The sequence below is a fragment of the Crocuta crocuta genome, unplaced genomic scaffold, assembly GCF_008692635.1.
Source record: "Crocuta crocuta isolate KB4526 unplaced genomic scaffold, BGI_CrCroc_1.0 scaffold176, whole genome shotgun sequence".
Lineage (NCBI taxonomy): Eukaryota > Metazoa > Chordata > Mammalia > Carnivora > Hyaenidae > Crocuta > Crocuta crocuta.
Genome location: NW_027531905.1, coordinates 383,855 through 399,409, shown reverse-complemented (window position 1 = coordinate 399,409; position 15,555 = coordinate 383,855). Strand labels below are relative to the sequence as shown.

Here is a 15,555-nt window from a genome sequence, read left to right as displayed (position 1 = left end):
GGATCACTGAAGATTATAAGTAGCTTAATGCCAATTCATCGATATCAAAATGCTACAATTTACAAAATTATTTTGTTTTCAAGGTGTTGAGGTTTTGTAATTGTGGATAAGGGGGGGCGCCTGGGTGGCTCAGTTGGTTAAGCATCTGACTTCGGCTCAGGTCTGATCTCACTGTTTCTGCGTTCGAGCCCCACATCGGGCTCTGTGCTGACAGCTCAGAGCCTGGAGCCTGCTTCCTATTCTGTGTCTCCCTATCTATCTATCTGGCCCTCTTCCTGCTCACACTCTGAGTGTGTCTCTCTCTCTCTCAAAAATGAATAAACATTAAAAAATTTTTTAGGGGCACCTGGGTGGCTTAGTCGGTTAAGTGTCCGACTTTTGCTTGGGTCATGATCTCGCGGTTTGTGGGTTCGAGCCCCGCATCGGGCTCTGTACTGACTGCCAGCTCAGAGCCTGGAGCCTGTTTCAGTCTGTGACTCCCTTTCTCTCTGACCCTCCCCTGCTCACGCTGTCTCTCTCTCTCTCTTAGAAATTAAAAAAAATTTTTTTTTTTAAATTGTGGATAAGGGATTGTGTATTTATGCTTATTTTTTCTTCTCCAAATGTTGCCATCCTACAAATACACTCAGTCTTTGATCCTTCAGAGCAGAAACCAAATTTATTCACCTAGTTTAGTGTCTGGTATTTATCACATGGTCAAAAAATGTTTATGGAGCTACTGAATACACATTTTGGGAATTACCTGAAAAGGAACTCAAATGTCTGTGGATTTCAAGGTGGCTGGATGACTAAACCTTGAGTGATTTAGAAGGAATATGCAGAAATGAATATGGTAGAACTCCTTCTACCCAGAAAATAAAATAATATAGTTTGTACCCTGGTACAGTTTACGTCTGGGTTTAAATGTCAACTCTACCACAGAGACTTTGGACAAGTAGTTTAGATTTCAAGAGCCTCAGAAAAATAGAAGTATTTATATTTATTTCATAGGATGTTGTGAGGTTTAAGTAAATGTATATAAAGTATTTAGCATTGTAAGTTACCAAGTAAGTGCAGTGATGGGTTCTATCATTATCAACTCTTTATTTTTCTTTAAACAAGAGTACTTAGGAGAAAAGAGGCATAGTTATGGATTGAGTATGGACTGAATGGTGATTCACAGATTAGTAAGAAGAGGGGAGACTCATCTGATGACAACTGGTACCAAAAGGAGTGAATTTATTTAAAATGAACACCAACATTTCTAACTAAATATTAATGTTTCAAGAAGCTAGCAAATAACATTCCATTTTCCTATCCATATGTGCTCAGAACAACTGAGAGACGGACACATGTTCAAACAGGTAGCATTTAAAATACTAGCGGCTATCAGCTTAGGTCTATCAGAAAGTGAACTTGCTAATATGCCACTGTGAATTTAATTAGACTTGTCCATACAGTCACAAGCCTGGCTGGACCATCACTGGTATTCCCCATGAGGACTGGACCCTGTAAAATTTACTACATGGAGAAGTAGAGAATATTTGTTTCCGGAGGATATGAAGCTTATATCTCAAAGAAGGAGGAAACTGGTAAGTCATTTCTCAGAGATGGGGATGGGCCAGGATTCCTATCTTAAAGCTCCTTTCATTTAAAAACAGAGCAAAGGGGAAAAGATATTTACTCTCAATAGCAAAAAGTGAAAGAAGTTGGGATAATTAGAATTTTATCCTGAAACAATGAATTTATGAAAACAAGCTTATTGTATTTTATAGATTTTTACATTGCTTGCTATTGTAATTATAACTAATCAGTAAAAGTGATTTTATTTTAAAAATAAAAACTGTTTAATACATAGGACTTTATGACATACATTTTTTTCAACAAAATTTGTTTAGCAAAATAAAAGTATCTGACTATCAAAAGATTAAGGAAGAATCTGGGAGACCTTATATAGTAATTAAAATGTTTTAAATGATTTTTTTTTTATGACTGTGACTCAACATTTAACCCTGGAATGAAAAATGTTAAGAGTCTGGTCCTAGTTCAAAGAAAAATAAGTAGCCTCAGAAACATTTTTAAATAAAGATATTGAAATGGTCAGATATACATTTCAGAAATAACATTCTGGCTAGGGAGAAGATAAGAGTGGCGGTCAGACTAGAAGATAAACTAGTTAATGGATTATAATAGTCATTCTTAGAAGGATTATAGTGGTTCTGAATGAGGGCTGCTGAAATGAGGAGAAAAGCAGATTGAGATGACTGGGACTTGAAAGCTCCAGCTGAGTGTGAAGACTGGAGGATAAGAATGTGAATTAGTGGGAGACAAACGGGATGATGAAGTAAGGAAGACCATGTCTTCAGCTTTGGTGGTACTGAGTTTGAAGTACTGGTGGTTATGCAAGTATAAAGTTTGAGGAAGCTGTTGGTCATGCTTGACTGCAACTAAAGATGAAATTAAAAGACTTCCTTAAATAGTTAGAATCTGAATCCATGCAAGAGAAGACAAAATTTGATAGAAACCTGAGTACATCAATATTTAAAGAAAAAGAACTTGAAGGAACAGAGAGGCTATGTGCATAGAAACCTAAGAAACAGAAGTATTGAAAAAAAGAGTCAGGTCAATGTGTTTTCATTATACATTTGAGAGAGAAGGAGTGAGCAAGAGCATGAGCAGTGGGGAGGGGCAAAGGGAAAGAGAATTGTAAGCAGGCTCTATGCTCAGCATGGCGCCTGACTCAGGGCACCATTTTACAACTGTCAAATCTTGACCTGAGCCAAAATCAAGAGTCAGCCACTTAACTGATGCCCCTGGAGGAGAATATTTTAAGAAGTAATCAACAGTGTGACAATGTTAAAATAAGTTCAATTAGAACAAGTAACTACTAACATAAGTAGGTTTTAGTGAATTCAATGAGGTCAGTGAAACAGAGGCTATATTACGTAGATTAATATGGTTAAATAAATGAATAGAAGTGAGGAAGTGGATTCTATGAGAACAGATAATTCCTTCAGGAAACTGGATGTAGAAAAGGAGGAGAGAGAGAGCAATAGCTTGAGTAGCACGTGGAGGTGATGGAAGTGTTTTATAAGGATGTGCTCTACTCAAGCATGTTTTAAACCTTAAGGGAAGGAATCAGTAGACAAAAGGACAAAGAAAGTTAAGCAGAATGAACAATTAAATGGTGACATCCCATAAATGGTGACGATGGATGAATGGGGTCTGAAGCAAAGCTGAAAGGATTGCCTCACCTTTTCCTTTATAAGTAAAAGAGGATGATTCTGGAATCAGGGAAGTTTTTAGGTCTTTGGGCAGAAAGTCAAGTGGATTCTTATTTATAAGTAATATTTTCTCTCCCAAGTAGGAGTTAGGGTCAACTGCCAGCTACTTTGGTATATTTGGGAATAGCTTGGAATATTTAGATATGGTGGGGTAAGTTTGAAAATAGGAACTGTAGAGAACAGGAGAAAATTAATAGGAAAACATAGGATTTCTGTTCAGAATTGAGGGTTCTTTTGAAATTGGAAGCTAATAGAGTGATACTAGTCTGCCTGGTTTTAAAACCTCCTAAATATTCAGTTGCTCTGGTGTAGGGATCGATAAGCAGATGAATTTATCCATGAATGAGGTCTCCCTTCCCCACAGCACAGGGAGATATAATACACGTCAAAGGAGAAAGCCACTGCAATGACAAAATGATGCATCATTAAGTATGGCGCCATATCTATTGACAGAGAATTCAGAGAAGTAGAAGGGTGAAAGGACTGGAGTTTCCAAGTGAGAAAGATGAAGGCATAGGAACTTGTGGTTGGGGACTGGGAAGGTTAGGTAGAGAAAGGAACACTGGAGGAAAGGGTCAACCCCTGGGAGGCCCGGGTGATGAATATAAATGGCTTTGCTTGCCTTCTCTGCAGGGTCTTTGAAGTTACCCTTGCAATGGGCAAACTTGATGAGTAGGATCTATCTCAAATTTTCAATGTCTCTGTATAGTTAGTTAAGCAGAATCCATTATGTGACACTCATCTTATTATATTTTGGTAAGACCAAGAGTTACTTAAATTTAGATATTAGATTAGGTGCCCAGATAATCAGGTTTAAAACTGCCCAAACTCTGGTTTGATTACGTATATATGCATAACCATTGCTTTACTTATCTATCGAAATATCTCTGACTCACTTTTGCTATAAAGATCTTATTCTTTTGTTGTGTCTTAATATCTCAAAATAAAGTGACCCCGTTCTAAAAAACTTAGAAAAGACAACTCTCATCAGAAAAGGGTAAGCCCAAAAATGCTAATTCCTCAGAAACTCTGAGTAAAGCAGAACTCTGCTAAAGTCTGTATAACCAGACCATAATAACATTTGCATGGTCCTATTCACTGAGGCTTGTAAAAAGTGTTAGGTCTAATTGTCTACTACCTATGCAGATGGATATGATCACACTGAAAAGCACAGACCAATTGGCATGCTCTCCAGTCCCATCACCACTTCCTTAACTGATATTCTTATCTGTGGCTTCTGTATCGTTTTTTAAAATTTTTAAATTCTAGTTCTTTAATTTTCAAAATGTACAAAAGTATGATTTCTTGTAATTACTCAAACTTATAATTTAGTTCATTGATATTTCAAGCGTTTTGTTTCTTTGGTTTCTTTGCATTACTGCCTGAACATAGACCACGTTTATGGCATCATTCCATAGAGAAAGAAGGGGAATAAAATACAAATCAGCAACACTTTTTTTTTAAGTTTATTTATTTTGAGAGAGAGAGAAAGCACAAGTAGAGGAGGAACAGAGTGAGAGGGAAAGCGAGAGAGAATCCCAAGCAGGCTCCACACGCACAGAGCCCAATGTGGGACTCAAACCCATGAACCATGAGACCTAAGCTGAGGTCTGATGCTTAACTGACTGAGCCACTCAGGTGCCCCAAATCAACAACTCTTATTCAAAGAAAGCTGAGGAAAACTGTTTCTAAGATAAAAATTTGGAATTCTCTTTTAAGTTAACCATTTTATCCTATTCAGATGGTATTATGGTTAATCCTTAAACAACACGGGGGTTAGAGGCACAACCTCTATCCATTTGAAACTGCCATATAACTTTTGACTCCCCCCAAACTTAATATTCTTACAATAAAGTTGGAAAAGTAAAATGTTATTAAGTAAATTATAAAGAAGAGAAAATACATTTAGAGTACTGTACTATGAAAAATATGCATATAAGTAGATCTACACAGTTGAATCCTGTGTTGTTCAAGGGTCACTGTGCTACTATACTAGGGCATAAGTCTGATTTCTATAAGAAGAGGCTAAATTAACAATGACTTAAACAAGGAAGAAGTTTATTTCTCTCTCATGTGGTTTAACTATCCCAGCATAAGCAGGCCAGGGCATACACATCAGTTTCAAATTGTCTAGAGTCCTCGTTTTTTTATATTTTGTGCTTTGTTATTCAAAGGTTTTTGCCTTCTCCTTAATGTCAAGATGGCAAGCTACCACGCCCATGTCCCAGGCAGTTGGGTGGCAGAATACCAAGGGGAAAGGCAAGATGAGAGTTTGTCCTTTAATTTTAAGGGCACAGCCTAGAAGTAGTACACATCACTGCCACTAACATTCTGATGGTCAGATTTAGTCATGTGGCTGCAGCAAATCATAAAGAAAGCTGAGAAAAGTTGTTATTTTTAAATTTAAGAAAATTAAATTATTTTAATGCTGCTACATACCTAAATAAAAATAAAGGATTCTGATACTGTGAAGTAAAAGGAGGGAAATGAATGAATACTTGGAAACAACTAGCAGTCTCTTAATCTATAAATCCAATACATAATCAATCAGCATTATCCTTTAAACAAAGCCTCTTATAATTTCCATTTTCACAGTACTGATTTGTTTTCTTGAATTTCAGTCAATGATTAAAAGCTTCATATTAATACTATATTTAATTGATTAAAAAAAGCATATTTTAAAACATTTACATTTTCTAAAATCAGAATATATTTTTGTATAAATGGCCTATTAAAATTAAAATGACTAATAGTCAGGAAGTAAGTATGTCATAATTTTCTCTGTGCATATGCAAAGGCATCAATATAGAAAGCAATAGAATGAGTCCAAGTGGCTTGAAAGAAAACAGTGGAGAAAACAGTAAAGCCTAGCAATAATCCTTACAAGACAAACTTTTTTGGGGGATAGGTGGAGAAGGGAGTGAGTCAGTGAGTTTTCCAACTAACATTGCACATTGTACAGGTAGCTTAGAGCACAACACCAAATGACCTTTATATTTTTTATGAATTATTTTAAGGAAAAAAAATTAACCATTAACACCTCTGACAGCACTTTTGATGGCACAGAGCCCAATAATGAGTGGGAAGACCATGGTATCACCAATTCTGAAAGATCAAAAAGCCATTCAGAAGAATCATGCTCAACTTTAAACTTATTTTAACCCATTTGTGTCTTTTACTTTTTCTGTTTGTTCAAGAGTAGCATATGATTTTAACAATTTATGTCTGTGATAAAGTATCAAGTTATAATTTAACTAGCAACATTTTCTTAATAATGGTGCATCTTATAATCAATAGCATCTCAGGTTCAATCACATATGGTATTCAATATGGTATAAAAGTATCCAAACTTATAAAAAAATCTTTGCATATGTCCATAATTGAGTACATAATTTATGATCTGTGATTATTAATTCTACATGTACATGAATTTGAACTATGCACAGCATTTAATTAATGGTACAAGGACATTTTATTTTTTTAACTTTATTTATTTTGAGAGAGGGAGTGCACATGTGTGCACATGCACCAGCCGGGGAGAGGCAGAGAGAGAGGATCCCAAACAGGCTTGGCCCTGCCAGTGCAGAGCCTGATGCGGGACTCATGGTTTGTGAGATCTTGGCCTGAGCCAAAATCAAGGGTGAGGCACTTAACTGAAGGAGCCATCCAGGCCCCATACTATGAATACATTTTAATGTCTGGCCCAGTGGCTTTTACCTGACTGTTCAATAAATATCTGTGGAATAAAAGCAGAATGCTAAAACCACCTCTCAGATACAGTTACAATTCATATTGTAACATATTAGAAATGATAATAGCATAATATTGTTTTGTCCATTATCCCTATAAATCTATGACTATTGAAACAGAATTAAAGGAATAATAAAAACTGTAAACTGGCATCCTCACTGTTTAATTAAAATAATTTTGCAGTACGAACAAATTCTCATTTATAAGGTTTTTTAAATTGACTGTAATGTTCTCTATTCGATAACAGAATGTTAAAACAGTAGATCATAACACATTTCAAGATCCACCTGGATGAAAAATAAAGTTACTATCAGTCCCTCCCACCTTCATCATTCTACCCTTCTACCTCTGAGGCATCACTGCACAACTTTTTGATTTTATGTATACATATACATTACTTGTATGTGTGTGTGTGTGTGTGTGTGTGTATAGCTTTATCTTCTGACAGTCTACCTAAGCCATCTTGATGTCAGCTTTTACAGTGTCAGTGGTTAATTAGGATATTTAAAATGATAAGGAGAAAGAAAACTATTAGACAATAACAAGAAGCCATCCCTTCAGTCAGGGATTGTTTCTAAACTTGGCCAGTGCTGGATATTCCATCAACAGAGAAAGTCAGTATTGTGCAAATTAGAAACAAGCAGCATAATTTATTGACCTTTAATAATAACACTTCCTATTAGGAGGTCTAGTTTTCTTTGACATCATAGCACTGAATTTTAATAATGATACATATCGATTATTAAATATACGTATCCAAAATATGGTAGGAAAATAAAGCAAAAATAAGTTTTAATGTATTATTTTTCTAATTACAAAGTAACAAAAATAATTTAACCAGAAATTTAGTATCTGTTTTCATTATAGGGTTATTTACAGATATATAGAAGGAGCTATATTTTTAATTATATTAGTTCAAAGTTGTGCATTTATTTCTTTTTTAAGTTGTGCATTTCAAACACACTATAAAATCTTTTACATGATTTTACTTTTCAAATAAATCAATTACATTTAGCTAAGCATTCATGAATTAACACTCATGTACACTTAATTATTTGCATGCATGTACTCAAGTAAGAAAAATAAAGAATGTTGTGTCTTGTATGACAGAATATCTAATAAAAAGAAATTTTGGAATCTGGGTCATAATTACACACTGAGCAATCTTATTAATACCTTCCAATATATTAATTATAGTCAATAATATAATGACAGTTGAGACTATTTTTACAAACATTTGTTACAGTGCCCCATGGCACCAAGGATGCCCCCCAGAAATCTTCCTATGCTTACTTTTTATTGAACCTAAGGAACCCTGGGCTTTATCCTAGCTGTTTCATTAACTAGCTGTGATTTGAGGGAAAGTTAGCAACTTCCCCTGCCTTTGTTTTCAACACTGCAAAATAATGACTTCTAGTTCTAACTGGTATGACTAATAGGCATTTGAAAAAAAGATACGATTATCTTCCCCATGCTAGTTTCTACTTAAGCAAACAGGCTTTCTTTTACTATTATAAATTTATATTTTAAGTAGATATTCCCACTTTTCTAGAACTTCCATAAACTTAATACATTTATCACACAACACTTACAAATTTAGCCACTGGATCATAGCTCTACCTGAACACTCTGTGGGAAGTCAACAGATATCCATATGATGTTCAGTTGCTTTTTCAGGAGTATTTTGCTCAGATTCTAGGTTTTAAATGTCTCAAATGCTCTAATTTCTGCTATTATCGTAACATAATTTGCATGCCTATCAACATACTGGATACTGGAGACACACAGATACAAATAAATACAATTTAGTTTCAAAGGGATTTGGAAATTATTAAATAGCACTCATCATTTTACAAATAAGGAAATACAAAGATACAAATAAATATAATTTAGTTGGATACTGGAGACACACAGATACAAATAAATATAATTTAGTTTCAAAGGGATTTGGAAATTATTAAATAACACTCATCATTTTACAAATAAGGAAACTGGCTTCTTGAGGATGAATTCATTAATTCATTCTTTCATTGATTCGACAAATATTTATTAAGACTCCAACAGGAGCCACAGATTTTTCTAGGCACTGAGAATAAACAGGAAACAAACCACTGCTCTCAAAGAGCTTATATTCTACTGACTTAATGTACGCATCAGGAAGAACACAAGTGTATTTTCAAAATATAGACAATTTTAATTGGCATTAGAGATTCCAATAAACATTTGTGATAATGTTTCTCTTATGCCAGAATTTTGTAAAAAAGAAATCTTGTAAATGAATGTAGATGCATTCCATATAATGACTATTTTTTTCACAAAAGAAAATGATAAGTTTTAAAGAAAATGGGATTTGAATGAACTTGACAGCTATAGATCTTGTATATAAAATCATTCTTGTAAGAATTGGATTTCAGAGATTCACAGTTCATATAAAGAGGAAATATAGGGGTCCCTGGGTGGCTCAGTCGGTTAAGTGTCTTACTCTTGGTTTCGGCTCAGGTCATGATCTCATGGTTGGTGAGTTTGAACCTTGCATTGGACTCTGTGCTGGCGGTGCTCAACCTGCTTGGGATTTTCTGTCCGTCTCTCTCTCTCTGCCCCTCCCCACCTCTCTCTCTCTCTCTCTCTCTCTCCTTCTGCTCCTCCCCACCTCTCTCCCTCTCTCTCAAAATAAATAAACTTAAACATTTTTTAGGAAAGAGGAAATATAGATTTTAATTTGTCTTAAGAAAAAAGATGAAAGCAAAACAAATCACATCAATATTGTCAAAATACTGATATCTCAAAATTAAGAAAAATAAATGTTTGCTGAAACTGACTTGGCCTTTGAAGGTAGTTGTTCGTTTCCCTTTGGAGCAAATGAGACCAAGCATAATATGTATTGACGATCATGAGACTTTCTTGATCGGAGTGACATTCTTATTGGAAGGACAATGTGGAAGAAGGAAAAACGTCCTTTCCTACATCCTTCTTCATATATGGGCCTATCTGAATTCATTGTGGTTCAATTACTTTCTCAGACCTTCAAGTCTTGGGAAAAATTTCCACTATACTTCTAAATTGTTACTCTTTATACAATCATTAGAATGTGTAAAACTCATGTGTAGTTATACCAGAATTATAAATTAATTAAGTAATCATTTGGTTTGTGTCTGTACAGAAAAACCTTTGAAACACTCTTATTCATTTTAAGCCCTTTTCATAGACTTACCATCTCAGAGGAGAATCACACTGTAATTTTAAAAATCCCACTTAGCGATCTCTTTTATTAGTCAAGTAACTTCAAAGGAATTCTTTGCTATGTACCTACTGATCCCCACATCTACGAAATTGAGGAACACACACAGAAATTTAGAAAAAAAATGTTTAAACTTTTATTTTAGAATTGTTAGTCCCAAATTAAAAGTACTAAAATGCAAAATTAAAACAATGATGAATTAAAAGTTTGTTGAAAATATTTAAATTAAGGTTAGGTCTATACAATTGTGGTGTGACTGTGTGCTTCAGTGGATTTGATTAGCTCTGTTTATAAGGTCTGCCTTTTAAGCAACATACTTCCCTAAAACTTCATAAGCATTTGGATATGGAGCAGCAATTAAGGACTGATGAGAAATGAACCCAAATGCAGTTTGAAAACCATTAAGTGTATTGCCATGGTATATCTGAAAAATAACATTTTAGGCTGAAATTGTTTTGTATTTTCCCGAAGTATTAAATCATATTGTGAATGAAGATGAATTTAGTTGGTGACATGTCTTTTGGGGGTGGGGAGAATCAGTGGTAAAGAGAGGTCAAACATTTGATTTTCTAAAAGTTACACATGATGAACTTTTTAGTGTACTAGTAATGTTAACATCAATAGTGTCTCTAATAATATTCCAAAAGAGTAAATTAATTAGGGTTGGCAGATTCAGTCTAACTCTTCACCAATTTTACGAAAATATGGGATTAGTGAACTTGATTGGTAGATCCTTAATAGCACTGCTGACACTTCTGCTACTGCTGTTAAAGAGGATGGTGAAGGCTGCTCTTTATTGGAACTTAAAACACCGGTAGGAGAGTATCTTATTTATATGTGTGATTCATAAGTTCTTTAATGTAGAATGACTTTAATTTGGATTACCGGAATTTCTCCCCCTCTACTCCTATGTGAAGGAATCTAAAAATATACACAATCTGGAAGCCTGTAATTGTCACTGCACCCTTTGAATAACTGACACCATATGGGCAGTGCTGATTAACATTAAAGTAAATAATCACTGTACCATTCAATGTCAATGTCCTCCTACCAATAATGTGTTGCCTAGTCAACAAACAGTGAGTAGAAGGATCACCTACTAGAAGTGTTTTTATTTCGGGGCCTAGAATAAAGGGCACAGCTGCTAAGTTAAATGAAAATCGACTTTAAAGAACAATGTGAAGCTGAGTGGCTAATTGATATAAAGATTCAGGGAGTAATATTTGAATCCACTTCACAGATATCTATTGATATTGGGAGTTTATCTGTGGCTTAAAGTATTTTATTTCTAGTTGTTGCATAGATTTACAAAAGGAAAATGTAAAGAAATCTTGTGCATCTTTAGATCTCATATACAACCTAACAGAATGTTTTCTTTAGTGGTAGCCACTCAAAATATATTCATATGTTAAAGAAAATATTGCACCTGAATAGTATATATTTTCCCTTAACAGGAGAAAATATCCATGTAATTGTTTTAGACTAATTTTTCCCCAATTTTTCTTTCTAAGGGAAAGGCCAAAAGGAATGGGAACTATGACTACCTCTTGTGTGCTTAGGAGATGCTCAAACCCTTTCTGTAATTCATATATTGTGATTTACCTTAAGTTTATATGGTTGTGTATTTAGAAAGATTTATAAGCTAGTAACTGTTTTTCAGCTGCACAACTTTTCCTCATTTCTAGTCAATCTGAGAACCAGGAGACCACCCCTTGGTGTATGATCACAAACAGATGATCGCAGCATCAACGGTTAAATGGCCAAATTATAGGTCTTTAAATACTGTAATTTCTTCCACTATACCCCCTCCTCTGCCTTTATCTTTCCCATGTCTATCGCTAAAGACGTGTCAGAAGAGTTTATCCAGTCACCACAGAGGACTTTTAAGGTCACACTATTTTGGGTCTTTACCTCATGCTTAGCAACCACACACGTGACACGCACATACACCATGTTCACCCAGTTTCCTTCCGCTAATAGTTGTTTGATACACTCGTCGGAATTTAACACCTACTGAACACGTGAAAAAGACTGTTGTGTTTGTGCACAAAATGTCGCAGCGTCCAGCATGAGGACAGCACCAACCGTGTGTCATACCGCCATACCGCTCCAGGGTCCAAGTAGCAGCATCTCTCAGGTTCTGCCCACCGCAGGCAGAAAAGCAGCCTCTCTCGGTTCCTGTTGCCACCATCAGAGAATCTGAAAACCCTGCAGGCAGTGCGTTTAAATACTGGTAGGGAAAAGCTAAAGCACATCTATCCCCATCTCCTTTTCCTCTCCCTTTTCTTTGGTCGTGGTGGGCGGGAGATTCACTCAGTGCGCCTTCCTGGCCTCCTTCCCAGCCCGCAGGGCTGCGGGCATCTCACCTGTTGCCCTGGCTGCCCTCAACCCACGAAGCCCCGTCGCGAGGACAGCATGACGGGAAAGCAAAGGGAAAGAAACACGACCTACAGAAGAGAGGGCAGGCTTCCAGCCCGTTGCCGAAGATCCCGAAAGCAGCGTTTGCTGGTCTCCCAAAGCAACAAGTGACCGTCACCGGGGACTCTCGAAACCACGCGGCCCGCAAGTCTGGAGTCCGTCTCGCTCGTGTGAACGGACGACGGGCTGCACTAACCAGACACTGCGCAGGTGGCTAAACCCTCTCCGCAAGAGGGACCAAACACGAGTTCCGACACGGTTTGCCCCACCCTCCGAGAAAAACCTGCCACCCGAGGCTTCTTTCCACGTCCAGATTTCTGAGGGTCGCGGTCCTTCTCCTTCCCACCCCATTTCTTCCCAAGTTTCCTAAACGGAGAGAGAGGATGCCTGTGCGTTGGGGTGTGTCTGTCTGAGCGCATGTGTGTAGCAAGGATTTAGGATCTTTTCTCTTTTTCCACTTTATATGTAGCCGGAGCCTTAGTTGTCGACTCAAAAAAAAAAAAAAAAATAATAATAATAATCCCTGTTTCGCCAACGTTGTCAGGAAACCCTCCAAAATCACATTTAATGAGGGGCTTGGACACTATCAAAAGCTCGACAGGTCGCAGGCGCGAGTTACCCACCCGGGAACCTTGCTGCGCCCCGAGGCCAAGGCGACCCTAACTGCAAGGCTGTTTTCGCGTCCGAGCAGGGACTCCGCGGCGGGGCCCCNAAGGCGCGGCGTCCCACGGGCGCCCTGGCGCCGCGCGGGGTCCCGGCCGAGCGCGCGGGCGCGAGACCCCCTCCCCGGTTACCTGTGCTGCTTGCGCCCTGGCCGCCGCGGTCCGGGGGGAAGATGCCCGAGCACTTCTCCCACTCCACCTGGCCCGCGAAGCACAGCTCGGTGACGATGTGCAGCGCCTTCTGGCACAGGCTGCTCACTCCGTCTTCCTTGTGGAAACTCATCGTCTGGCCTCTTTCGCCCCCGGCANGACCCCGGTTTAGGCTGGAGGTGCACGATGCAACGGGGCGAGGGATAGAGAAATCTCCGTTTTTATCCGTCCGCCCCCGCCCGCACCTCAGTCTCCTGACCAACTTGACTCCATGTGTGCAGCTCTCGGTGCTCCATCTGGTTTCACTTTTCTGAAAAGTCGTTACAACTGAAGACAAACTTAAAAAGTTACATTTGAAAAATGAATAAGTGAATAATCAAGCCAGACGTCTATAGAGAAAAGGAAGTGTGCCTGGAAAGCATGTTTAAAATGATTTCTAATGATGATGGTTTAGATACGAAATTTAATTCGAGCGTTCTTTTTATTGCTGTTACTGAAATTCACCGTAAGATGCATTTCCTATCTACCCAATTCGGTTTTTCCTTATGCATAAATACTATGAATAGGCAGATTTCAATTTATTGCCTTTGATTTTTTTTCTAATTCTCTTAGGTATTTCACAAAACGAAATGTTATTTTATTAATATTCACTGTCGATGAATTCATAATTGGCAATCGAGAATTCACAACTTCTTTATCGCTTCTGCACTGAAATCCTAAAAACAACAAGACATGGATTTAAAAGGGGAGAGGGGTTAAGTTCAAATCTGTCACACACACCTGTGCTTAACCTTGAAGAAATTGCTTTCAGATCCGTCTTTCAATCTGTAAAATGAAAGCTTGCGGCTCTTCTGTTGTAACCCTTCTCTAACGCAAACGGGTGAAAATCACTCACGGAGCTACAACTACAAAATAGTGCTAATAAGTATGTGCCACAAGTTATAGTAAATGGGTTTACATTTACTATAAATGGGTTTCATTGTTTTGAGGCAGAGTTGATTTCAGATATAACCTGAAGATTGATTTAACCTTTAGCAGGTGAGGATTCTTTATTTTTGAAGTGGAATATCCTGACCTTGTTACCATATTTATACTTCAGAATAAGTAATCTTACTTTAAACTACTAGACAGTTTATGGTAAATCATTTCCTGCATAAGGACACTATGGTGAATTTACTATAAATACTAGGCGTAGAATCCCAGTAGATAAGCATTCATTAGTTGAATCATTCTGACCTGATTCATAGGACAATTGGTATAGCTAGCAGTATTTTTATCATGAATCAAGACAAACTAAAATCTGAAGGTTTCATTTGCTTTTTGTTTTTATGCACATTGATTTGGATGGTTTTTAGATAAGACTGACTATTTCAAAATAATTTCACTGTCAAAAAATATTGAATATCTACTGTATGATTGAAGCAATGTAAACACACTTTAATAAGGCTCCTTTCAGTTGTCCTTGCCTCTCAGCCCTCCACAGTCTAGACAGACTCCTATAAAACTACCTGCAATGCACTGCTGTGCGTTCATATTTACTGTATGAACAAACTGTTATGTGGGAGTCCAAATGAGTAATTTAGCTCTATAGTACTTACACACTCTAATAGTGTGAGTGGAGTAAAGCAGATCTCTCTCATGACCCTCTTCTGTTTGATTTCAGTGCTCAATATTATTAGGTAAACAAACTCTGAAAAGAACTTTCCCTGTATTTGTTTATCCTGTTCCTGGCCTGTTGGTACTCTTCACGGTATTTCCACAACAGGCAGAGTGAAGTTCGCCATGTGTTCATTTTTCTCAGTTTATTTGTCTGAAATATCTTTGCTTTCATCTAAATATCCTAAGGTTTTGCTTTTTTTCTTTGATCTTTAGACCATCTGAGACAGCTCATTAGCAGATGAATCAAACCAGTTTTTTTCTTGTCACTTATTAACAGCTCCCTTAAGAAGTGTGGGGAATGTAGACACTGCATTCAAGGTCATTGTTTTCAATGCTGAAGGATAAGATGACAAGAATTTCAATTCACAATCTTTAAAAACTTTTTGCCAGGGGCGCCTGGGTGGCTTAGTCGGTT

At 37.2% G+C, this 15,555-nt stretch overlaps 1 protein-coding gene across 1 annotated transcript in view; it reads right to left on the bottom strand.

The window, feature by feature from the left end:
- Positions 1-13,614, bottom strand: part of SYT10 (synaptotagmin 10) — a 62,117-nt gene extending 48,503 nt beyond the window's left edge. Inside the window, exon 1 of the mRNA XM_077774566.1 lies at positions 13,464-13,614. Within this exon, the coding sequence (XP_077630692.1) occupies positions 13,464-13,614 (151 nt within the window). The remainder of the gene's footprint in view (positions 1-13,463) is intronic.
- Between the last annotated feature and the right edge of the window lie 1,941 nt (positions 13,615-15,555).